Source organism: Andrena cerasifolii, chromosome 2, assembly GCF_050908995.1.
Source record: "Andrena cerasifolii isolate SP2316 chromosome 2, iyAndCera1_principal, whole genome shotgun sequence".
In the NCBI taxonomy this organism is placed as follows: Eukaryota; Metazoa; Arthropoda; class Insecta; order Hymenoptera; family Andrenidae; genus Andrena; species Andrena cerasifolii.
The window spans coordinates 4,995,986-5,022,627 of record NC_135119.1 but is presented as its reverse complement, the minus strand read 5'-3'; the positions used below and the strand labels follow the sequence as shown (position 1 = coordinate 5,022,627).

At 36.7% G+C, this 26,642-nt stretch overlaps 1 protein-coding gene across 4 annotated transcripts; it reads right to left on the bottom strand.

Annotated features, from left to right (window-relative positions):
* Positions 1-25,200, bottom strand: LOC143378501 (monocarboxylate transporter 6-like). 4 transcript variants are annotated; one of them, XM_076830300.1, is made up of 9 exons: positions 24,625-25,197; positions 21,589-21,703; positions 14,048-14,225; positions 9,497-9,767; positions 8,268-8,512; positions 7,425-7,728; positions 3,648-3,875; positions 745-939; positions 1-375 (listed from the first exon to the last, which is right to left on the bottom strand). In XM_076830300.1, exons 3-9 carry the CDS (start codon positions 14,126-14,128, stop codon positions 194-196), a joined length of 1,506 nt encoding a protein of 501 aa, XP_076686415.1. In that variant the 5' UTR covers positions 14,129-14,225; positions 21,589-21,703; positions 24,625-25,197; the 3' UTR covers positions 1-193. The 4 variants fall into 4 exon arrangements, with proteins under 4 accessions (XP_076686415.1, XP_076686416.1, XP_076686418.1 ...); XM_076830301.1 differs by lacking the exon at positions 21,589-21,703; XM_076830303.1 differs by lacking the exon at positions 1-375 and having other exon boundaries at positions 796-939; positions 3,574-3,875; positions 24,625-25,199.
* Positions 25,201-26,642: the final 1,442 nt, after the last annotated feature.

The following is a 26,642-nucleotide window of genomic DNA, read 5'->3' as shown; positions in this document are numbered from 1 at the left end:
CTATAAATTCATACGAAAATATAAATTGCATAGAGAAGTTACAAAAAGTTTATTTATATTATATATTCGATAATTTGTAATCTATACCAATCCTCCCATAGTTTTATGTACATGCGCTGCTTTGTATTTCTCTACAGTGTTTATGCTTCTCTTTTAGAAAAGACTTCGCAGTCAGTCGAAGTACAAGAAGTACTTAAGCACCAATCTCAGGAGCCTCTTGTGTTTCCGTTGTTTCTCCTTTTTCATTAAGATTTGCAGTGGCTTTATTAAACCTCCAAAGTCCTCCCATATACCACAGGCAAACGCAAGAGAGACTTAGAAACGAAGTGAAATGAAGCGCACTGACGTAACTGTTCATCAAATCGTGTACTAGACCTTAAAATATAAAAAAAACGACGATAAATAAAATTAATAAATAAGTTAGCAACTAATTAATTGTTTCACTAACATATGCACGTTGACGTTCTTTAAGTCGAGTGCTTAGCAAATTACTCGATAAAAGAGTATCAGCTAAATGATTCGAAGTGGTACAGGAATTTAATAAAGATTAGAGATTAATTCTATTGTAGCTGCATTAGTAATTAGTAATATTAGGATGCCTGATATTATGGCGTCTCGCAATAATGACCTGGGACACCCTGTACAAGGCCACGTTAATAGGAACAGCCTGTATATTGGAACTCCTTTGAATTTTCATTAGAGATGAAAATTTATTAAATATCATCAAGTAGTGCAACCGCTTACCTATAATCGGGCCGATAGCGATAGATAGAACACCGTTGCACACCATTTGCATTCCAGAGGCAGCCGGTAATCTTTCTAGGGGAACGTAATCAGGAATTATCAAAGCCTGAAAAACAGCTTTCGTCCCTTTCGCGAGACCGATAATCAGCGCAACCAAGATTACAATAGCGTAGGTGTCCCCCCACGTGGTTAGTACTGAAATAAGCAACACCCATTTAATGTTCGGACACAAAATACAATTAATAACTATGGACCAGGGATCGAAAGAGTTCTGGAACTCTCGTTTTTAAAAAAAATCTGTTAAAACTTATATGTTTCGTTTATGAAAATATCTGCTTCTGTGGAATTTTTACTGAAAGAAATGTTAGCCATGGGAACTTCTTTAAAAAATTGTTCTCAGGGAACAGATATTTTAGAATCTGTATAATAAAAGTTCCATGGGAACGAGTTATATTAGAACGTTTATTAAGGAAGGTTCCACAAGATAAAGAAAAGTACTAAACTATTAGGTACTAGTTTTACTTAACAATTTAATATCATATTCGGTAAATGTTTATCTCGCAAACCAAAGCCGAGCGCCAAAAAGTATAGAGGGAAATGTTGTTCAGAATGATTTACTGAAAATAAAAGAAGGTAAAAGCCAAAATCTATTGTCATCTTAGCAGTTACACTAAATTGAACGGAATTAATGCAAATCTAACGTCGGCTGTGCATTATTCAAAAAATTATTGACAAGTGGCATATTGCCTGCGGTGGCATGTTACCCCGAGTTACCCTATAGTACATGTTATTATATTTGTGTGCTGTGTGAAATGCAAATTCAGCTGCTGAACGCGCCGAAAATTAATTTTCATTGTTCTGCAAAGAAGCACGAAATCGAAACATTTCAGAATGCATCATTGTACTACAAGTAAACAATTACGTAGATATAGTGCGCGACAAATCGAAATAGCAGAATTCAGTAATTTTATTGTACAAAAATCTCAATAAAGCTATTATAGAGAAAAGCAAGAAATAAGAAACTTTGTTGATAACCATAATTTATAGTTGATAGCAGTGAATGTGAATGGACATGTTGCAATAAATTATTTATAATTAATTGATGCGTAATATACTGTTTCATTAAATCACTACAAGATTCTATGTCAAGATAATTTATAATATTTCCATTTTAATCAAACTAATTGCATTTAAGATATCAAGTCAATCCATGAGTTCATGCCTACTTTCGATGGAGTTCCCAAATATGTACCTATCCTAAAATACACTTCACATAGACACTTGTCACACTTATGCAATATTATTTTGACTCCGTGATTGTATCATCATTTTTCACGTCCAAACACTTTTTGGAGCCCTCTAAAAAGGAAGTGTGATCACTTGCAGCAACCAGCTAAAAGTACAATAAATAAAAGATAAGATTCGTTTAATTCTCTCATTTTCGTCAATGTCATTTCAGCATTTTAACGAAGCGCATCCTGCTTAGCTTCGTCCAATTTACTTATTGTTAGCTGTCCATGCACTTTCAAATAGAAGTTGTTTATCTCGGCGTCAGTAACTCAAAATAAATTGTTTAAGTAGTTAAAACTATTAAAGTTGCCGAATGTAAATCCTGCATTTTTTGACAAACGATTCCATTGTGTAAGTTTATAGCGGACCGATAGCGACAGTATCTACTATTGACGGCGCTAAATCTATGACACTAGATAATATATGTACATAATGACACAAATCACTCACAAAGCTATCTGCAGTGCTAACAACTCGTTGGAATTACAATTTCCAAATGAGAAAGGTCGATTTGTATTCAAAGTCAACAAGATTTCAATTTTGTCTGTAAGAATTCGACTACAAGAGCCTTATGATTTTTAAATTATTCTACACTTATCTCATCAAATATAGTTTTCATCGATCTGTTCATTTCCTTCTATTTACTATTTACCTTTTATAGCTATAAATAAGTTTATCCGCAATCGAAATTTTCTCACACTGAAATAATGAGATAAATATATGCATTACATAAATACTTATTGCAGTTTGCTTCTGTTAACTAATAACGTATCCATTTTCTTGGCTTATTGTTAGATACACTTAGCTTTATCTATATGTATAGTTCCGCGAGCCAAACTAAACTTTGCAATCTGATCCAATGTCAGTTTTGACTGTCGTATAGGTATACAGGATATTCGTGATTATCGACAGTGATTTTTGGCGTTTAAAATTGCTGATTTTGCACACCCCCATTTAGATTAAAAAAAAATCTGCACAAACGTAATTCGCTTCTCCAAAATAGAATTATTAAGTTTCATTTGGAAAAAAATCTATTTTACTGAAGATCATATGAAACTTAAAAATAGACTAATCTATATTTTATGTACATTAACCGTTTGCCCTCCAACTCACAGAATATAAAACTTTGCAGTAGAAAATCATAATGTAATTATTTATAATGGTTATTCGTAATCAAAACAGTTACGACATAACTTTTTTTAAATCATTTTATTGTTTGAAAAATTTCTCGAAAATTCAGTGATGACTGTCTTTCATTTAAATAAAAATTAATTTTAATTTAATGATTGTTTCCAAAAAAAAAATTAAAATAACTTTTATTCTGTGTCTCTGCTATTTAAATAGGTATGATCCACAAGCTCTAGTAATTCTGAAAATTGTCATGATGCGAAAATACACATGAAATTATGGGGTGTACATACCATCCAATATAAAGAAAAATCTGTTGAAACGATGTTACTGTGTAAATGATTCAGAACATTGAATGCCATTCATATTCACTGAATTTACATAAATTACCGTAATTTGAAATCAACCCACCCAGCAGATGGTACATTCGTTCCCATGAAGGGGTCGATTTCTCATTTTCGAATATTTTACGTTGCTGTACGTACTAGTCCTTCCGATAGTGGATCCTATCAAGGATATTATGTAAAGACTCCTGGACGTCCACCCAGCTTTATGCGCCAAAAGTGGTACACACAGGCGTCCAGTAATGTCTGAAAAGGCTTGGATCGACATCACAGTCGCGATCGCAGTTCTGTCGAGTCCTGAGAGCTCGGTAAGGACGAAAGGAATCATCGCGTTAAAATTCGTTTCGGCGACAAAGGATACTGCCATACCTGTAACAAACGAAACGTTAGTCGCAGACTAATAAATTTAAACATACAAGTAAGAAAACAAGTTAAATGGATTATAATGTTTCTCGAATAATAAATACTGTTTATGTATATGTAAACCTATAGTAATAGAATTGAATGCTTAAAATTTGTTGTATGAAACTTGTAATTTAACAAAATGTTAAAGTAAATGATTAAATGACACCTGTAAAGTGTCACATGCAAGGTGCTACATTTTTTGAAGGGTGATTCTACATATCGAAATAATGAAAACTCACATACCTGCACGTATTTAGTGATTCATATTTTTTTAAGTGATTTAACTTAACGCTAAATAAATACAGATAATTTACGTAGTTTATTATCATTTTTAACACTATTTTCCGGTCTTTATAAAATCGACTAGGGAATTTCGACATTCTGGCAAAATTATAACGCGCAATATGTCAATTTATTTTAAAAGCTAGACAAGCCAGATAATATTAAACAAGTGAAACGTTAGAAGATTTTTTCAATTTTTTAAAATTTAAATTATTATGTAATTGATTGTGGAATTTTGAGATCGATAGCGTTTTGATACTGACCAATGTACTCTCGAAGTTTATGTACCAATACATAGATCACAGCAGAACGTATAGTATTGATTATGTAATAAAAGTTATTTATGTATAAATAATAGAAATATTTAAAGCTGGTTCTAATCTAGAGAAATCTCATTTATGCATGAGATAATCGTGTTTCCATAAGCTAAGGATTTAACTATACATTGGTACGACCAACAAACTTCAAACGTTTTAAAAAAAAAGGCGGAAGGTCCTATAAAAACATCTAAGTTTAGCATTGAATAGATATGTAAAATTTACGGGGTGCCTCAAAATTCAGGGAGTTCACAGAACATGCAATGTCCTGATGAAAAAAGACATCGAAAAGTCCTTTACGGTTTTGGGATCCGAAGCTTCGTTCCCGAGATATTAACAGTTGAATATTAGGGGTGGAACTTCTGGGACGCCCAGTTTAAAGGCCGAAACAGCTGAGCGTGAAGCAGTGAACCCTAGCACGCACACGCAGGAGGCACGCGTGGATACAGACGCATGCACACAGTGCAGTCGACCGCGTTGGTTTCTAACTGTGAAAATAAATCAACGCGGTCGGCTCAAATGAGCAGTAGCGCTGTCCAAGGTCGCTTTCGCGGGAGCTTGGGGTCTCCCACTCTCGTCCGCGTTGTCAGGGATACCGCGCGACGCTAACCGCGAAGACGCTAGCCCGGCTAGCCCGTCATGGCAGCCTTCGTAGCGTCGCGCGGTCTCCTTGACAACGGAAGGCACGCTGCGCGAAAGAAAGATTGGAAGGAGAAGCAGGCGCGTGAGGGGCCCCTACGCTGGACAGCGCTGCTGTATAGTATGCAGCACGGTGTAATAGACAGGTGTCCTGACTCCTGTTCAGAATGTGTGATTTTTTCGTCCTAGTTCTTCTGGCGGCCGCTAGATTGGCGCTCAAGGAGAAACGGCTGACTTTTTGCGCAAAATACGACTAAGAGCTCTACTACTACAATCACATAAATGCATGCATACATGGATTTCTTATCACGACGCCTCTCGCGACAGCCAGAGGAACCACACAGAAATAAGCACACAAAATCGCTGGGGTAAAGGTGCTGAGTCGGAACACCTGTCTATTGCACCGTGGTATGCAGTGTATACGCGAATCCTACGTGTGCGTGCGAGAGGACGATACGGCGCACTCACAATCAGCTGACTCGGCTTTAAACTGCGCGACCCAGAAGTTCAGCCGCTAATACAGGGTGATTCTCTCGGTGCGCCTGATCAAAGAGATGCCGCCTAGTCAACCGTGACGAGGTCAATCCCCCGTGGTGCCTCTTCTGATTTATCGATTTCGACCCTCGAAGAGGTTGGAGTACCTATTAAGAAGTGCGAAATGTCCCGTTTCCGCATTTCTTATCAGATCTCTGCGAAAACGATGTCAATCGATTCCTTATGTTTCGCCGATGAAACTAACACCGAGAACGACGCAATTCGGAGCAGAATGAAGGAAATCACATGAAAAATTGATTTGCATAATTTGAAGCTAACTTCGTTGAAAATAGTTCGATTTACATGACATTTGGTATGATTTTCATCGGAAAAACACAAGGAATCCATTGGTGCCACTTCCATATCGATACGATAAAGAATAAAGAATTATTTTATTTCTGAAACAGGTATGAATCCTCGGCCGACCGCAGCAAATTGAGGTCGGCGTCCCGGAGTCCAGGGTGAGAATGTGAAATATTCATTGCAGCTTATTAAGAAATTCTTTATACTTTATCGTATCGATATGGAAGTGACGCCAATGGCCGACTGCACTGTGTGTATGGGTCAACATTTCCAAAACGTTTGCTTTACACAGTTACATGTGTATAGTGTCTCTTTTATTGTACTGACAAGGGAACACCGCGAACCCGGACTCACCGATTGGAACGCAACTTTGTGGGTTTTTAGAGTGATTCAAAACAAGAACAACGGTGTCTTTCATTTGGGCCCTATCGCCCTTTTAGGGGGTGAAAACTAACCTCAAAGTCAAATTGGCACTTCCACTTTTTCGCGTATAACTCTCAAAGTACAACAGACAGAAAAAAATGTTTCAAACAAAAGTTTAACAGTGCAATAAGCCTTACAAACTTCCGTTAACAAATTTTTGAAAAGAGTTAAAAAAATATATATAATTGACGAAAAAAACTCTTTTCAAAATTTTGTTAACGCAAGTTTGTAGCGCTTATTGCACCATTAAAATATTGTTTGAAACATTTTTTTCTGTCTGTTGTACTTTGAGAGTTACACGCGAAAAAGTGGAAGTGCCAATTTGACTTTGAGGTTAGTTTTCACCCCCTTAAAGGGCGATAGGGCCCAAATGAAATACTTTTTTCCAGAACATCGGTCCGTTCCATACTTATTTCCCAGACACATTTTGTTTCTTCCATATTTTGTATTATATAATAAACAAAATTCTTAATTATTTTTGGTGCTTTTACTTTAAAATAGACCAATTTAACATTACCACGCGTTTCAAATATATACCGTTACATATTATACATAAAAAATATTGGTGTTTCTCGTTAATTTCGTATTTTTGCGTTTGGTTCCAAACTTATTGCCAGGGGTTGTAGATATACCATTGCATGTTTAAACCAGTTTTTCTTGAAATCGCTAAAAGTGGACACACAATATTTGTGCACTGACCCATCGATATGTAACTGTTGTTGCTATAGTTGAATAAATCGTCCAATCATTGTATTTAATTTATCACCTACTTCATAATGAAATATGCAGTTAACTTAATGCTAGCAAGAATCAAGAATTGTCAATTTAACAATAAGTGCAATCACAAAATAATAATGAAAAATCTGTAGAGCGATTATCAAACAAGCTTATTAAACAAAACAGTATCAGCAAATGCATGTACTGCAAAATGCACATTTTTAACTGAAAACTGAATATTGTCTGGAGAAATTTAGAGCAATTATTAGCATTACTAGTGTAGATATAAGAGACTTACCTAATATAACCGCAACGTATCGACTGTCCTTCAGAAGATCGAGATCTAAATGCTCAGAAATTTTGGACAGGATCGTCTGTTTCCCTTCCTTCATATTTTCATCAGTCATGTCATGCACCGAAGGTCTCTCACATTTTTCCATTTCTCCTTCCACTTCTTCGTTCAATAGTAGACAACTAGCGAGACCATTTTTAAGGTCAGTCTCATTATCAGTTTTCAGTTCTTCGGTTCCGTTTACAATGCTGCCACCGTTGCATTCTGCGGAAGATGCCGTGATGTCATTGCCCTTTGTTATACTTGTTATCTATTAGAAATCAAATCTAGCGGTGAACGTTAATCAATGCCTTTTCTCTGCTGTTTTAAGAAGACACAGAACTAGAGTGATTGTACTGGAAGATTAAAATGAACTTCACCTTCCATTCAGATTTAATTCTAATAGGCCTCGTTCAACGTCACTTTAATATTCTGGTTGGAGTCTTTTTTATCAAACTAGTTTTTCCCCAAACAGATACATATGTTATAATGAAATGAAATTTGGAAAAAAATAAATCGGCTGTAGACTAAAAAGCTTAAGTAATTTTAAACTCTGGAATGTTCGGTATTTAGAAACAAAGTGGCTTTTATTATACTGTTTCCAGCTTTAAATTAAACATTAATTCGCATTACCGAAATTGTCGAAGTTTTTAAATGCTTCTATTACATAATTCACTGTTTACAATTTTCAGAATCGTTTAGAAGAATACTATGTCGGGCAACAATGATGATTTAGCTTGATTTGAAATGTTTCCTACTTTGTTCAGTGTCTTCTTAGTAATGATTGCGTTTTAAATTCTTTTAACTCACTTCTTTCTCTTTAAAGGGTTGTAACAACGACGCCCCAATAAATGAATGGATTGCGATGCCAGCGACAATTAAGAGGGTCCCAATAGTTCCATATCCCTCTAACAGGTTTGCTACTACAAGAGGCATTAGAATGGGACCTAAACCAGTTAAAGTCACTGAGAACCCCATCGCTATATTCCGTTTCTTTCGGAAGTACGTATTCAGGGCTAAGCTCGTTGCTGGAAATGTGATTCCCTGACCAATACCTACAAATCATGACTTAACGTCACTAATTGTGTTTAATTTTATACTCTATAACACTTAAAAAAAAAAGGAAAGGAAAAATAGTAGGACACGCAAGAGGCAGGAGGCGGCGAGCGGAGACTGTAAATAGTGATGTAGTTAGGGGTAGTTGTAAGGAGTCGCAGTAAGGAGTAATTGTAAGAAGTAATTGTAAAGAGTAATTGTAAGTAGAGTTAAGTAAGGAAATTGTACGGAAGGAGACGGAGGTTCTTGCAACCCTAACGGGAGTCAATAAAGATACATACATACATACACTTAAAATTTTGCAAAATAGTTGGATCGATGTACTTTATTTTAAACATTTCAGAATAAAGGATTAATAAGTTTTATAAAATTTATTAGAGCTGTGTGTAATTCGTTTCCTGATTTTATTTTAATCGGATTTCATTTAATATTGTTTATTACCCAATAAATCAAGCACAGTTTTTACTTCAACATTAATTCTAAATGCACTTTATTTTGTACTTGTAAAATCGCACCTTGAAAATAATACAGAAGGTGATTTTTTTTAATGGTTATAAGTTATAAGTGAAAACAGAAAATGGGAGAATATTTTCACTATAGCTTTTGTATTCCAGATACTTAATGGGCAAATTATTAACGTATTGTTTAAGAAATTTTAGAAAACATCAATAAACTAATTAATGTAAATTCAAACAGAATTTCGAATCTTTCAAACATTTATTATGTCTCTTTGATTTCTTAATTATTATTATCGTACAAGTATGGGCAATAAAAATTTTTATGTGTGTGAGTGAAAAGTTTTATCTGATAAATAAATAAGTACATATAGAATATTGAATATGTCGTTATAAATTTTTGCAATGATAGAACGTTTCACTGTACAGTTTCGTTCTGCAAGGTCACGCGTGTAAATTCCAGATGCTCTATGGCAGTAAAGTTCCTCTGCAAGGAACAAAGTCAAAACAGAGATATGAGTTACTCACCAATGATAACACAGTATGTGATAATAATAGAAGGAAGAGAGACAGCGAAGGCAGTCATGTAGATACCAATGGCAATAATCAAACCCCCACAGAAGGCGACCTTTCGAAATGTGAATCTCTTCATCATTGGGCCGCTTATCAGACCCAGGCTGCACGTTATTGTTCCATTCAAGTGAAGAATTAGGGATATTTGTGTGGCTGTGATACCAAGTGACATGAAACGTTCCGCAAAGATCAGGCCGAAGCATTGTTGTATTGGAAGTATCGCCAGCTGAAACAATATTTTTGCTTTAAATAATTTTTGCCATAAATAATTGGCTGCGTAACGCGTCCTTGCGTGGCAACTGTTACAAAGAAGCTACAAAAGACCTTTACCATATCCCTCCCCGTCTCACATCACGATGTAAGAAAATATCTACATACAGTGAGCCGCATTAATATTCGGACACAGTGGTACTTGGAAATATATTGCTGTGTATCTGTAGTAATTCTGGAAATAAGAGATTCGTTGTTTTTTATGATTTAGTACAGTTATTCTAGTTGCTAAAAACGTAAGATTTTTTTTATTTAATTTGTACACTTTTCTTGTTAATCAATGGTAAAGGAAATAATGCCTAACTTTGATGTCGCAAAAATATTCGGACACTGTGCGAAGCATAATGCTTTTATGTAAAATATACATATACTTTAAGAAAATTACATCAATTTTAATATTTTGTTGGATTGCCCTGATGTTTGTGTACTAGGTTAAATTGTTTGAGCATACTAGAAATAATTTTATTTAAGTATTCTAATGGAATACGTGACCATTCTTCGCTTAATCGTAATTTTAATTCGTCTTTCGACTTTGTGGGTGTTAGTCTGATTTGGCGATCTAAGTCAGGGGTGCACAGGACCCCCAATTCCGGGCGCGAGCGCTCATCCGAGCTCGAGCCGAGCTCAAGCCGAGCTCGAGCTCGTTCAAGAACAAGCGAGTCCGCTAACGGAGTGGGGAGCGGTTGGAGTAGTGGGAGCGGAGCGTCACAGGCTGCCGCAGGGGTTTCCAGAGTTTCACGCTCCGAAAGTAAGGCACACTTTGGGGAATTTTTAAAAGAAACGTATTGAGTATTATAATTCCAATCTCTGTACTCAAGGTTTCAAATTGAAGAAAAATGAATCCACGATTAATAAATATTAACAAATTATACATAGAAATATATGTATATTCACGTATGGATCTAACATTGGACCAACTTTATAAGTATCCGAATACTTTTGTGGCCCACTGTATATGTATATATCACATATATGTTATTAGATATCTTCAAATGCAAATACCCAAATTTACGTATGCGAATTTGTTAAAATTAACTTTCTGAATATAATATAAAATTCTGTACGTTTTCGTTTGGTCTTGTATATCTATCGCGAGTATGCTTGTAGTTGTAACAGGCATACGGCCCTTAAAGTCATAGAGTTCCCCACCACGAGACATTATACCGAGGAGTGGGGGTGAGCATACCACGGTCGAGCTCGACGGCTCACCGACTGCCCTAGGGCAGACTTAGTGCGCACCCCTGCTATAGATGTTCTTGCTTTGTGACTACTGTTTACCTCACAAGGGAAGGTCCCGCACCCGAAAATTCAAAAAAGTCTGAAACCTTGTGAATATGTAGGGGATTTCTTCCTGATTACAACGCAATTTTTGTTTGCTACCCAAATTCACAATAAGGAGGTGAAATTAACCCCCGAAATTTCGGCTATTTTCCGATTTTATTTTGTAACTTGCAATCTGTAAGAGATAGAAAAAAAGTTTTACGACAACAGTTACTTCTTTTAATTAGATCTATCATTTGGTAACAAAATTATTTTATATTTCACGAGTTATGACACGAAATCGGAAAATAACCGGATTTTCAGGGGTCAAATACAGCCCCTTAGAGTGAATTTGGGCAGCAAACAAAAATTGCGTTGCAATCGGGAGGAAATTCCCTACATACTCACAAAGTTTCAGATTTTTTTGAATTTCCGGATTCGGGATGTTCCCTTGTCAGTCACCGTTCAACCGACTCGTACGTCGCACGTTCCCAGCCATGAACGTGTTAGTAATTTAAAAGTAAAATTTTCTTGTATAAAAGCACACGCGGTATTTTTCCGTTTATCTAACTTTCCTTGAAAATGGTTATAAGAATTTCATGAAAGTTCTCAAAATTGCAAAATAGCTTTTATTTAATTATTCAATGGACCGAACTAGTGCGCCGAAATCATCTCTCCTAATTAGAACAATTTTTACGGTCGAAATTCAAATTATATTATGTAATTCTGACTCAGCTGAGAATCGGCCATTGCAAATCGACCCAGGAATATTTAATATCATAATATCAACCTAACACGTGTACTCATTGCCAAGTCCTCACCACGGCTATGTAAACACCTTTTGCTTGAGTGTCCTTCGTTGCGATCAAGGCGAAACAAATTCAACATTTCCGGAAATCTTCAAGTAGCGTTGAACAACGAACGGAGAGCAACCGAAATACTTCGTTTTATAACTTATATAAATTTACAAACTCAAATACGACTGTAAATATATTAGACTAACGTATAATAAAAATGAAAATGTAAAGCGAGACAAGTAGGATTAAATAGGATTAAGTACCTAATGCAGATAATTCACCCCATTTAAGCGAAATCTGGTCGCTAATAACCTATATTGTTGATGCGGCCTTAGAAATAAACGGAGAAAAAGTTTGTTACAAAATTATACTCATCACTTTTAGAGGAACTTGAAACGTTTTTGAGTTCATCATGAACATTTGATACAACTTGTTAAAATAATGCTAAAGATTGATCTCGATATCGATTATCACAGCTTCTGAGTGTTATACGGGTTGAAGGTTGATACCTTCACCTTCTGGATATGCACGTATACTAGGATTGCCAACTTTTTTGCAGGAAAATAACGTAAATTTGTGGGGTATACAAAAAAGGACGGTCGATAAAATTAAAAGTAGATTTTAATCTTATTTGTTTATATTTTTTCCAAACATATTTTTTATTGCTTCTTGCATTACACAGCAACTTTTTATCATTTTTAAATAACTTAATGGCAATATTGCACTCAATATTCATATTAAAATATATAAATACAGAGGCCTTGTTTCTTTCACCCCACCACTTCACATTCATGACAGAGAAAATTTTCTCAGTAAATGCTGAGGTGGCAGGAACAGACAAAAGATACGCAATTACTTTGAGATGATCATGGTTTGTTTACGTAAGCAACTACACTGCATTCCACTTAAGAGTAGACTCGCTCCGCGCAACGATAACTCTGAGGAGGCTGTTGATTGGTAGGGAACCGGCAGGGAAAGCGCTACGACCAATCGCGTGCGCAGGCAGTGAGTAGTGGGAGCTGCGCAGATCGGTTGCAAATCGGTGGGGGCGTGGGTCTACTCTTATATGGAATGGTAATATCATTAATCGTGAAATAAAGTATTTTCGCATAATTTATTTTTATTCAAAAGCGTAGAGTAGGTACATTTATGTGTAATAACGTAAGAATCTTTATTTTAAAGTACCGGTGGCAACCCTAATGCATACCTATATGATTTCGTTATAAATAATAGATCCATTGATTTTTATTCATCAAAAGATATATGTAGGTACATCAGAAGCTCGGGTGCAAAGGGTGTAGCCGGGTAAGCATAGTGAAAAATACCCACAAACCAAATTGAACTTGGTGCACAGCAATCGATAGGTTTCTCAAAGAATACTATTTCTGCCAAGTATCAACCCGGTACCCCTACTACTAGCGTATTTGCGGGGATGAAACGTAATTTGCAGTTTAGGCTTCATTACTTCTGCTCCACTGCACAGAAACTTATACAAAAAATCAGAGACATTGGTGTACACGTCTGTGAATATTTTCGGAATTTTCAGCTGCAAAGCCGAATTTTAAAAGATTCAAAAAATTAAAAATGCCGATTTCACGTTCAATTTATGAAGGCGCCACATTTATATTTTTACACTTATAGCATCTTTGTATGGTTATTAATGTGTAATTTTTCAGATTCTCGGAAAGGCGAGTACTATTTCAAGAAGATTCCTTCACTTTTTGAAATGAATATCATCATCGAGAAGGAATTAAAAAAAAATTTAAATAGAAAGAACTATATACTAATTTAAATAGTAGAAACTAGATTTAAATAACCGTTCATCTTAAATCACAAGTACACATCTTACAGTTAAGTTATTTTCCTAGCAGAAGATGTTTGACATACATACTTGATTTATTGATTTGGACTGTACATAAAAGCGCGGGCAATAACACAATAAGCAGCATGCTATGCATAAAATGAAGTCATAGCTGAGATAAATTTTAATACGTTAATTGAAATATTATTTCGTTCCTGTTGCGCTGCGAAAAAGTTAAGTGGCAAACACATGCTCATCGAGTTCGCGATATCTTACAAATAAACGTGCAGATCGCGATATTGTATCTTGATAAGCAGCTAATAAAATTGCGCGGACGTCATTGATGCTGGTAGAGGAAAGAAAGTTAAGGAGGCTTACGTTAATGATCGTTACGGCGGCGACAATCATCCACGCCCAGCCTCTGTCAGGTTCGCCATGTGAAATTATGTCGATCATCATCGACCTCCGGCTTCGAACTTCCTTCAGGAATCACGAGAGCACCGCGCGGCTCTTTCTTCTCCTTTGCCTTGCCTTGGAGCCGGTGGTAGACTGCAAACTTAACGTGTCGACGAAATACAAGTCGGGATCGGGCCAAAGATAAGATATCGCGACAGTGCGAGTAAGTATTAGGCACGTGAAGATAGACAGACGCACATAATAAATGTTTATGATCCGACGTCAGCTGGGGAGAAATCAATTTATAAATACCATTTGAAAATCGATATGTATTGATACTCTGAGCGGCGTGACGATTGACAAAATGCGATTTCAAATTAGTCAGGCCTTCATCAGCGATAGCTCCTGCGGGGAGAAAATTTCAGCTGCTATATTTTCTATTAGATCTTCATGGCAGTGCTAATAATGGATGGGCAATATGTTTCCGATGAAAATGAGTCCAAACACGATACCATTTGGGCTGTACCAAATGGCCACAGTGACTGATCGACAAGAGGTTCGAGAGGAGCTGATGGGAGGGTGTGTAGAGACTAAATGTAAAACTGCAGCTTCGGGGGTTTATTAGTTTCCGAAATATTAATAAAAAACTTTCAGTAGGTACAATACATTGTAGTCTGCCTATGCAGACGCTAATAGTCAACTGTTTGCGTTGTAGTAGTCGTCGTCGTCAGGGTCGAATAGCCGGTGATTACAATAGCGATATGGGCCTCAGTATCTTTAGGGTGGCCCATCTACAATTTCGACGATGCGACCGAGTTTAGACTTCCCTAAAATCCTTGGTGTTACACCGATAGTCATGTCATTTTGTGAGAAATAAATACTGTACCTTATTATTCGATAGGCAGTGACTTCATGTATATTTACCTACCACAACTTATATAAAATAAATTTTTCCAGTTGGGCAATATAGGACTACTGGGTCCTGAAACGCCATCTTTTGTAGAAACTGTACAAGAGAGAATAAAAAACCTAACCTAAATATTTCTAAAAAGTGTCAAATGCGAACTTTTACCCCACATGTGGGGGGAAAGATCGCGTGTTACGTGGTAAAAGAACGGAACGAGAAATTCCGACAAAAGTGTTTTATTTTCCTACATGCAATTGTAATGTGCTGACCCTTTACTTGTCGCTTTATCTCAACAAAGATGAATCAGACCAACTACCCAAATGCTGCGTAAATGTAAATACTGCGTCATCCCTGCTACCCATCGTCATCCTAGCTCAGGCCTTCCCAGGTAGGGGAAATGCACTCCTGAAACACATGATTCAGTTCTCCCTCCACCGGTGCGCCTTCAGCTAAGGTGGGACGACTCCTGCTACCCTCTCTCCGAGGAGACAGTAACGTCGCTGGGAAGCATGTTGGGTGCTTTAGGGCGAAAGTACCAAATGTGTCAAATTTTTATAGGAAATTTCATAATAACTTAAAAATAGTAGGAAAAATTAAAATTTAAAAAATTTAAAATTTATAAAATAAGTACTGATTGTATTTTCATAAAACTGAATTAAATATATAACACATTTGCATTGTACGAAAGTTGTTTAAAATATAAAATGTATTTGTGTATTGTACGAAAATTTAGAAAATAACTACTACTTGTATTTTTAAAAAAATGAATATATTTTTCCAATGAGAAGACATCACTACGATTATTGTTTTACTGTATCGTTGTATGCAATACATTTTTTAAAATTCTTTTTACGTCATTTTGAAATGCCAGTTTAAATTTTTATTTTTCCTACTATTTTTAAGTCATTATGAAATATTTGGTACTTTCGCCCTAAAGCGCCCAACATGCTTCCCAGCGACGTTACTGTCTCCTCGGAGAGGGGGTAGGTAGGAGTCGTCCCACCATAGCTGAAGGCGCACCGGTGGAGGGAGAACCGAAACATGTGTTTCCGGAGTGCATTTCCCCTACTTGGGAAGGCCTGTCCTAGCTAATGCGTCACCTATCCGAAATCCTGCCTTTCTGCCTTATCCCGTCATCCCCTCTCTTGCATTCCGAAACCTTTAAAACCCCATCGCATCCCCTTATACGAGAGCATTACTGTTCTAAAAGCCACCAGTCTCAGTCACGAAGTCCAGTCCAAAACAGTTGAAACTCCAATACAATTCTCCTTTTTTTTAGATTTTTAAAATCGCGCCCGATGTTAAAAACCTGCATTTATTTAAAATAATTGCACAAAATGGTTAAATTTTTTTTTAAACTGAAATAATTTTTTCTTAAAACTTCAATGTCTTCTCTATAAGCACCGTAAAGCTCATCTCCGTCCGTTTACTACTTCCACAGCTAGAATGTATTGAAAAAAAGTTAGCACTTAACTTCAAACAGCTGTAACATCGACATTTTTCAAAATTTCGAAAAATCCTTTGAGTTACGTTTAAATATCACTAAAGACTACAGCATATTCAAATTTCAGCAATCTACGAAAACTTACTCCAAAATCTGTCCGAGTTCGCATGGAATGTCCCTATAAGATAATGTTCGGACTTAATGTACTCGGAATATGCGCGGTAATCTCGATAATCGTTTTACAAGAAGAACTCGAGAGTGTTTCGGCGTTGGGACTCATACAAGGACTGACTCTTGGTCAAGGGAGACAAGCTAAAGGTGAAATCTGATGGCACGTGGGATCAGCGAGTCTCGTGTCAAGCTCGCCCAGGCTCGCGAGTCGGCGATCCATGAGCGTTCTCACAGCGCGGGACTCAGCGAGAGGCTCAGCTCGCCCAGGCTGGCCCAGGGGGGCCAAGCTTCCCTCTTACGAAAGTTGAAGCAGAGTTTGTAGCGCCTCCTACCAATGAGGTGCGTACTAAACTGTGAATGTGTGAATTGGTGTGAATCGAGACGTATGTGTATGTGTATACGTGTAATGCACCGTTTACTTTAAACCTGTCCACGGATTGTCGCGCCAGCGACACGTATGCAGCAGATAGAAGGATATACAAAGAAATTGAATATATTTTCTCTTCCTAAGAAAAGAAGAAATATTCAATTTCAATGTTTATCCTTCTATCTGCTGCATACGTGTCACTGACGCGACAATCCATGGTCAGACGGCCTTAGAAAGGGTAAACCAGGGAAAGTGAGGACACTTCCTCGTGTCTGCGCCAAACATTTCTAAATGACGACGGTCGTCATGGTAACATTTCACCAACGTCGAAAGGTTGTGTGTCGTGCTCACTGATACACGTAGGTATGTGTGTGTGATGTACCTAGCGCCTCCTACCAATGCGGTGCTAACTAAACGGGAAAACTTCAGCCAAACAAAGACAGCTTGGTCCCCCTGGGCTGGCCCAGGCTGGCCCAGGCTCGCGAGTCGGTGAGCCGTGAGCGTTCTGACGGCGCGTGGGCTCGGCGAGTCTCGTGCCAAGCTCGCCGATCCACGTGCCGTCAGATTTCACCTTTATCTATCGTCGAGATAGGTGGGTACGTAAGGGCGAGTCTGCCCTTTGCACATGACTCCAAGGATGATGAATCCTGCGTGGCGATGCGACAGTTCGGGATGACTCGTTGTTTTAGAAGAGTCACTGTATACTTTTACTCATTACAACGTGTATGTAAAACAAATCGTAAAAAAATAACAATAATTTTTTATTAACCCTCATCGGTCCCCCGCGTCAATTTGACACAGTTTTTCCGTAATAAGTTCTACTGTTCTGTTGTTTGTGATTCTTGTATCAAGCAATATGTCCTGCACATCATTTTATTCTATGCGAAAGTTGTGAAAAATCTAAGATGTAAATGGTAACTCGTCAATTTGAATAAAAAAATATCGAAAAATAACTGTTTACCTCATCGATCTCTTAATACTGTGTCAATTTGGCACCCAGGGACAGAATCAGTTCGTGAAATGAGGAACGGATGAGGGTTAATATTTCGGAAACTGATAAATACCCGGAGCTACAATTTTAAATTTAGGGTCCAAAACCCCCTCGCTACCCCTTCTCTAAAACCTCGTGTTAATTAATGATTAAGTCGTGAATATAACAAAATGGTGCAAAATTATTTTAGTTTTATCGGTATGGTTAAGTGAAGCAATATGTTTCTGTGTAGTGCTGAACAAGCCTTTCTTGTGGACCTTGTCTTTATCTTTTGTTTGCACCGTGAATTTGTAGATTTACTTGAAACAAAGTCTACGTATGTCTCGTCAAACGTAAGTAGGTAATACACATTTATGTAAGTAATAAACAGAGAAAGTAAGTTATCTGCTATATTCAAGATATTAGGTGTATACATCTAATTGCTTATAAGTAATATTGCAATAACTGAACAATGATGAATTTTTCCAATTTTTTAATATGGCATAAACGTGTTTTAAATTGTCGAAAGAACATTGTGTAATTATTTTGAAATGCAACTAAACTGCATATTTTACTTATGATTATGCTGTCAATACTGCAATTACAGTTTAATATATTATGCTTGCCATGTGTATCCTGCTTTCGTAACCTAAAGTACAACATTTACATATGCATGTATGGCATTTTAAATTTAAAATGAATAAATTCTAATATATGATGTTAACAGTACCCACAGTATCTAAACTCTCTCTTGTTGTGTTACCTTCGTAGTGCAAGTAACCCTTTTCAACCTGAAAGATCTAAACATTGTACAAAAATAGTGATAACAATATCCACAAAAAAAATGTACCACAGAAGTATTATTTACGTTATCCTTTTTTTTCACGTTCATTTAATCTTACACATATTATAAGAACGTAATTGTCAGTTCTAATGGCAGATTACCTATCTAATAATAATTTTTAAACTACATATTTCTTAAAAAAAATGAAATACAAAATTTTGACACAGCAGTTCTGCAATATCTTGCGTAAAGGAACGTAAAGAGCATGCGTTTGCTCCAAAGTATCGGCTTTGAAGGAATTGCGGATATAATTACGATTTGTAATGCGTGATAAGATATGCGATAATTATCGTAGATAAAGGAGAATGTGATAGCCTTAAGTATAGGTATTATCGCATTATCTTAAAATAAATGCACAGGACTTAAAATATCTTTGCATGCAACTAATGCATTTCTAATAGTATTCTACCTCTTCTGCGTTCTACGTTCTAAACAATGTCAGTGTCCTACGTTCTTGTTATTTTTCTTAGTAAAATAATATTTGTTACACCAACCGAACGATAGAATTTGTCCATAAATGTTTATGCCAACATATGAAAAACTGTTGCATAATAATATTTTTGTGTCAATAAAATTTCCGTATTAATATAATATTTATTAATAAACAAAGTTTGTATCAATATACGTGATTCCTATGTGATTTCTCGTCATAAACGCAATACTATATAAATTGATATCGTTTTTGATAAAATAGGTAGATATCAAAATGTTTGTATTGTTGCATGTGCAATTATGAAAAACGTTTTAAGCAAAAGTTACTCAAGTTTAGTAAGGACTATGCGAATATACCAAAATTGGCCGCACATTCCATTTAAAAAATTGAAGTTACCCTCCGTTTCGTACGCTTCGAGTGAGACCGGATATTTTTGTTTAGGAAAGGCTCCTTCATAAGATAAAGTTTAAGAGAAAAATCATCTCGTTAATATTAATAGCTCCGTGGATATCGGCTTATTACAGGTATGGTGAAATATAAATTATGTGTGAATGGAATATTTCCTTATAAATTTTTTGGCGAATATAAACATTAGGGTGGCTCTTATTTACTCTTGGTAAAATTTTTTTTCAAGATTTTCTTCGGGGCACCCTCCAGAATAGTTCCAAATAATTAAAAAATAATCCGTGTAAAGTTTGAGCTCGATCGGATAAAGGGGAAGGGTGCCCCTGGGCCCTTAAACATTTAAATCATTATTTAACAGCTCGCGAAGTCGATATTATATAATATCCTCCAAGTTATTGATTAAATAAAAAAATATGTCAAACAAAAGTTGTAGATCCGGATACGGAGCATCTTTTATGTTGTATTACTTTTTCTCGTGCGACAAACGGTTTTCGAAAAAAGTCAGAAAAACTATTAAATCTATTCCTATTAAATTACGTTTTGTTGTTATGATTTGTAGCGCGGACAGCCAAATTTATATTTTATTGTAAAATGTTTAATTTAATTTGCCCGCGGCGGAAAGGGATTTTTCCTTTAATGTCACTCGAATTTTTAAGTCTGTACATTGTGTACTTAACTTCCTAGTACTTTAATTGTGAACTGTAATGTATAAATAGTGTAATGTGAAAAAATTAAATTGTTTAAAAATTCTTTCTATTCGGATAAATTCTCAACTGAGTACGGATTAAAAATACAAAAGTAGGCTAGTCATACACGTGCCTCACAATCAATTGAAAAGAATCGCAGATTCTCTTCCATGTATTCTATTTCAGTTAATCATTTTATAATAGTTTAATGAACCCTCTTACACCCTCTGTTCAAGTAGGTAAGCGTATGACACAGTGAGAATAACCATTTGCCATGTTCTCTTTAAGCTTCGAGAATTTAATAGGATTCAATTTGCTCCATTGGACGCTTTAAGTTTACTTATAAGAGCATTGTACTTTGCATAAAAAAATTCATCCAGCAAAAGCTTTTTTCAAAACTGTTAAGTCGCGAACGAGTCTGTAACTGAAATGTAACTAAAAATGTAAATTACATATGGACGTAAAGATATCAGCCTGTGAGTTTTAAAAACTCAAATAAGGAATTGGATAAGTTATATTAATTTAATACTATCAATAGGTTTGTAATGGTGCTAGAAGTGTATAATATTTATATACAATACGTTATGAGGTATGAAATACTGAATTATATTTTTTATTCAATTTGTATTCAATGCAATAGAATATTATATAAGAGTGCACTTAATTTCCTACGAAAATTTATTAATCTGCTTTGGAATTGAGAAAATTGTTTTTTCTTAATTTGATGGAAATTGTTTATTCTTATTATTGTTCACATTTTGCAATACATATATACTATAGATACGTTAATAAGATGGTTTACTATTATAAATTTAAATTCTATGAATATGTACAAATGAAATTACTAAACTGTGACAAATATGAGTTAGTTTTTAATTTTTCATTATTTCTTACTTTGCCTACATTCTTGGAAAATTATCTTTCACGAACTACACATGATAACTAACTATTTTTTTCTTCTTTTAATAGTGTCATGAATAATTATGTTTCACTTATGTGCTTATGTTATTAACTTTACGAATGAATATTTTACGATAAACAATTTTATTAATGTTATATTTTATAGTAATTCTTTTAATTTCTGTGTACACGCAAAAGTGTTTCGTCGATAAAAATAAAAAAGTGATTTATTTGACTAATATCGTCAGAGTTCAGTTTATGAAAATTTGCATGAATTTACATTTGGTAATATCAACTATTTCGTATTTAACCAAGATAATTAGTTGTTATCGACTAAAGGAGCTGTACCGATCTGGAGGTGGTAGAAATATAAAGGAAAGGAGTTTAATCACTCACCAGTTGTCAAAGGAACCGAAATCTCCATAATTCATCAGTTCTTATTCTGCCTAAGTAGGTTTTGCTTTTCTTGTATAAACTTAATTCCATTACTTGGTCATCCAGAGTCCACACACTTGAACATAATTTACATTTATTCAAGATTATACGATGTTTTTACGATGTTACGGTGATTTTAGTTTTAAATATTCATTAAAAGATGTTGTTTTTTTTTAAATCTTATGAATTGTTTTAAATAATATTAGAACTAATCACCTGATAGTAATGCTTGAATTAATGTAGTAAATAATCCTGGATTAAGCATATTGGATGTAACGATTTAATTAAGAACGCAGTAACAATACATGGAAGGAGCTCGATTGTTTACAACGTCTAAATGTAGAATCAGATCTTTCCGCGGGGATAGCCGATTCACGCGCCGTGAGGTCACTCATGGCTCGCCGACTCGCGCTCGCCAAGCCGACTAGCCGAACCAGAGCGGGCCGAAACTGAGCCGGCCGAACCTGAGCCGGCCGAACCTGAGCGGGCCGAAACTGAGCCGGCCGAGTCTGAGCGGGCCGAAACTGAGCCGGCCGAACCTGAGCGGGCCGAAACTGAGCCGGCCGAACCTGAGCGGGCCGAACCTGAGCGAGCCGAACAAGCTCGCTAATACACGTGCCGTGTGATCGTTCATGGATCGCCAAGTCTTGCTCTCCAAGCCAACTTGCCGAGCCTAGACGAGCGGAGCAAGCTCGCCGATTCACGCGCCGTTTGATTACACCTTTAAGGTACGTTTATGTTGGAGCTGCGTTAATAGCGAAGAAGGAGAAATATTTCTTTCTCGACGCTTTTATCGTTGGCCATCTATATAGTCATCTCGCTCTTATCGTCGCTCTGATCGTTTATCGCAGCTCCAACATAAACGTACCCTTAGAAATACTTAAGTGTGCCGCCTCATTTTTCTTATGGTCCGAATAGAGACACTCACAGTCTGGACACGAGAAGGCCACTTTTGATTGGTCCGCTATTTTTGGTCTATTCCCTCTTATTTTTAACCCCGCTACATCCTGCTCATTTAACATATATTTTTTTTATATATTTTTCTTGTCTCCAATTAAGTTACAGTCATCAGAATAAAACAAACCAATTTCATTGGAGAATTGAAATAAGACATTCAAGCTTTCACCCCCTTGATACGGATGATTACAGATAAAAAAAGTGCATATATTTTTCGAAGAATTATATTCTCGAGCCGAATAAACTACTGATGAAGATGAAAACCTTATTCGACGGTTCGAATAAACTTTCTTCGAATAAAAGAATTATCTTTTGCCGTCGAATGAATTCACTTCAAATAAATTTATTTATCCGTGGTGTTTGGAATAAAGATAACTCGTGCTGTTCGAAGCTTCGAATAAGGGATAAACATAAAGTATCTTTTATTTAAGTTTATCCAGATATTATCTTTGCCCATCTCTGTTCTCCAGCCGCTTCGCCGTGATTCATTCAAGCCTCCCTAAAGCCGCGTATTCACCTGCGCATTCGCCCCGAATGTGCATTCGGCGCGCACCGATTTTTTGCTCGTCCGGAGCTCTGCGCGCGTTCGGGGTTGAGTGAAATTTGCGGCGTCCAGTTCATGGTATTGTTCGGACCCGAATGCGCGCTTTGATGGACCGCCAACAAGCGGATCGGCCCGAATGCGCGCCGAACACCGGACGAGCAAAAAATCGGTGCGCGCCGAATGCACATTCGGGGCGAATGCGCAGGTGAATACGCGGCTCAACGGCAAAATAGTGGTAGGGGAAATGCGGCAACAGCGCCATACGACTCTCAATACGTATCGGCAACTATGTCTTCCTTACATTTATCGGCTAGCTTGGACTTCCACCGGTTCTGATGGTACATGGCGCGAATGTACCATCAGCGCCAGTGACGGGGAATCCTCGAAGCTTCATTCTGTCATTTCTCGAGTCATAAATTCATTATTATTTCAACGTACGGTGCTTATTAACTTTCAAACGCACCAGAACACCCTGCACAGATGTCTACTGGAGGCAACTATACCCGCAAATACTTCCTTCTTGCCGATTCCAAGACGAAAGTTATAATTTACGGTTTGTTTACTACGCGCCTGTACGTACACGCTCAACTTAGCTTGCGTGAGCGTACGCGCACACTTCAAGGCCCAGTGAGACGGCAGCCTAAATATTTATCACTTAATTGCCCGAAAATTGAAGCATTTAAAAGCAAACTACTTAACGAATCCTTTTGAATACGATTTTCATTTCGAAATTTATTTAAAGTAGATTTACAAGCTGTACAGGAGCAGTAACTTAGCGCAGCAAAAAATTTGGTTGATAGTTTTCTGACGAAACGGTGCTCCTAAAATCAAGAAACCAAAATGTTTTAGGAACTATATGCGGATGGCTATGGCACGACGGGAGATTTTTTGATTGGTCGTTTCCCTCTGTTTCTGTTTTCAACAAAAGAGGTTAACTCTCAAACAAAACTTCACAATTTTCTTCAAAGCTTCGCCATTTTGTGATTTTTCGAAATTTTCAAAATTGAACCCGTCGCGCCATATAGTCTCTAAACCTTTTCGGTTTTTTGATTTCAGAACAACCGTTTAGTCGGAAAACTGTCCCTATAAATCTGTACTTATAAAAGAAAACTGTACTTATAAATCTACTTTAAGGAAATTTAAAAAAAAATATTCGTTTAACTTAAATATCCAATAAAAAGCCCTGAAAGTTTCCAAGAGATTCATTAAGTAGTTTGCTGCGAATAAATGCCCAAGGATACCTTTACTTTTCGAGCCATTATCCTTCCCTTAAAAGCAGGAAATTACAGCACTTTCAAACCACAACACAAACCATAAATGTTCTTTGAATTATACAAAAAGAAACGCCACAAAATTTATTTTCGGTACTGGTCTGCAACCGACAAATGTTAACCGAAACAAAGGAGTTGCAAACTATAGTTCCTTATCTGTTTTTACACAACTCAAACATATTTACAGAAGCTGCATTTAACGAAAATGGAACAAAGCCTACTTACATGCAAATAAATGCAACGGACGAACTCGACCCGACTTATCCTTGTGCGCAGACGAATAAATATTCCTCAGCGCAGACTTGTATAAAGAAAACTCTTTACGACGCTGATTTTAGTGGAAGGAAAGCAGGCCAAGAGGAAAGCAGAAGCGAAACAGAATTTGGAACGTCTGTTTCCTTCGCGACACGTAATTCCTGCTTTCTCGTCGATTCAGTTTCAATTACGCCGACGTATCGCGAGAGTAAATTGTGATTCGCGTCAAGTTCGTTGTCACTTCCGAAAGACTCGGTTACGAGGCCGTCAATGAGCTCCCGATAGGCACCACTTCCCGTCGGATCGTTTCACTCGAAAACACCGCATTTCTCCGTCACGTATATCCACGAACTTTCCGCTGGTGCCTTTTTACGTCGCATCTCGGATGAAACGGAAAAATGAGCAGCATAACATGCTCCGAACGGAGCTGCGGACTACTCGTGACTGGCTGGACGAAGGGAAGTCGCGCGATAAAAACCGGCTTCGTGACTCGACTCCAGACCAAGTCTGGTCTTTGACTAGCGGCTTCATTTACACGCATCATCGAACCTGCTCCAGCAGAATGCTGCACGCACAATGCTGCAATTTATAAATAAATCTACACGCAAGGGGTGACACATAGGAGTGGTGCGATGAGAAAGTTGGCGACTGTATTTGTCAACAATTAAGGTGAACGTAATGGAGGAAAATTTTGGTGTGCGAGGCCTTCAGGAAAGTGACTTTGAATAATTGAGAAATTAGGTACTCACAAGGGAACACCGCGAACCCGGACTCACCGATTGGAACGCAACTTTGTGGATTTTTAGAGTGATTTAAAACAAGAACACCGGTGTCTTTCATTTGGGCCCAATCGCTCTTTAAGGGGCTGAAAACTAACCTCGAAATAAAATTGGCACTTCCACTTTTTCGCGTATAACTCTCAAAGTACAACAGATAGAAAAAAATGTTTCAGACAAAAATTTAATGGTGCAATAAGCGCTACAAACTTGCGTTAACAAAATTTTTAAAAAAGTTTTTTTCGTCAGTTATATATTTTTTTGTAACTCTTTCCAAAATTCTGTTAACGCAAGTTTGTAGCGCTTATTGCATCATTAAACTTTTGTTCGAAACATTTTTTTCTGTCTGCTGTACTTTGAGAGTTATACGCGAAAAAGTGGAAGTGCTAATTTGATTTTGAGGTTAGTTTTCACCTCCTTAAAGGGCGATAGGGCCCAAATGAAACACACCGTTGTTCTTGTTTTGAGCCATTCTAAAAACCCACGAAGTTGCGTTCCAATCGGTGAGTCCGAGTTCGCGGTGTTCCCTTGTCAGTGAAACACTTAAGGGGTTATACCTAGTCAGGCGGCCGAAAAGAGGCGAATGTTTGTGATTTTTTATTGAGAAAGCGGAAGCATATATTCTTACAGAACTTTCGCTGCTTAAAAGAGCAATATTTAAAGAACATTTGGTAATTTTTTCGTAGAAAAATATTTTGTGCAAAAATCACGCGAAAACAATCTGGATTTCAACTTTAAATAACCGCCATTTTGTTTTAAATTAATCTTTCGGAAAATTCTCTCCGCCAACCTGAGGATACATTAATATACTAACGAAATCTTTTTTGTTTTTCGATTTTAGATAATCTGGTTCCGAATGGCAGTGCTCACCGTAAAACCAAATTTTTAAAAAGGCTTCTTGGATGTGGGTTGTTAATTTATTATAAACGTAAATATTTTTCTACGAAAAAATTACCAAATGTTCTTTAAATGTTGTTCTTTTAAGCGCAAAAAGTTTTGTAAAAATATACGCTTTCGCTTCTTCAAAAAAAATTCACAAATATTCGCCTCTTTTCGGCCGCCTGACTAGGTATAACCCCTTAACAGATCTCGTTTTTGAACTCCCAGAAATCTATTATACGTGTTTTGACGTCTAATAAATTAAAATTTAAAGACATTGAACAATAAAATACTTAATAAAATACTTTTTAATCATTTTTACGAATTTTTGCG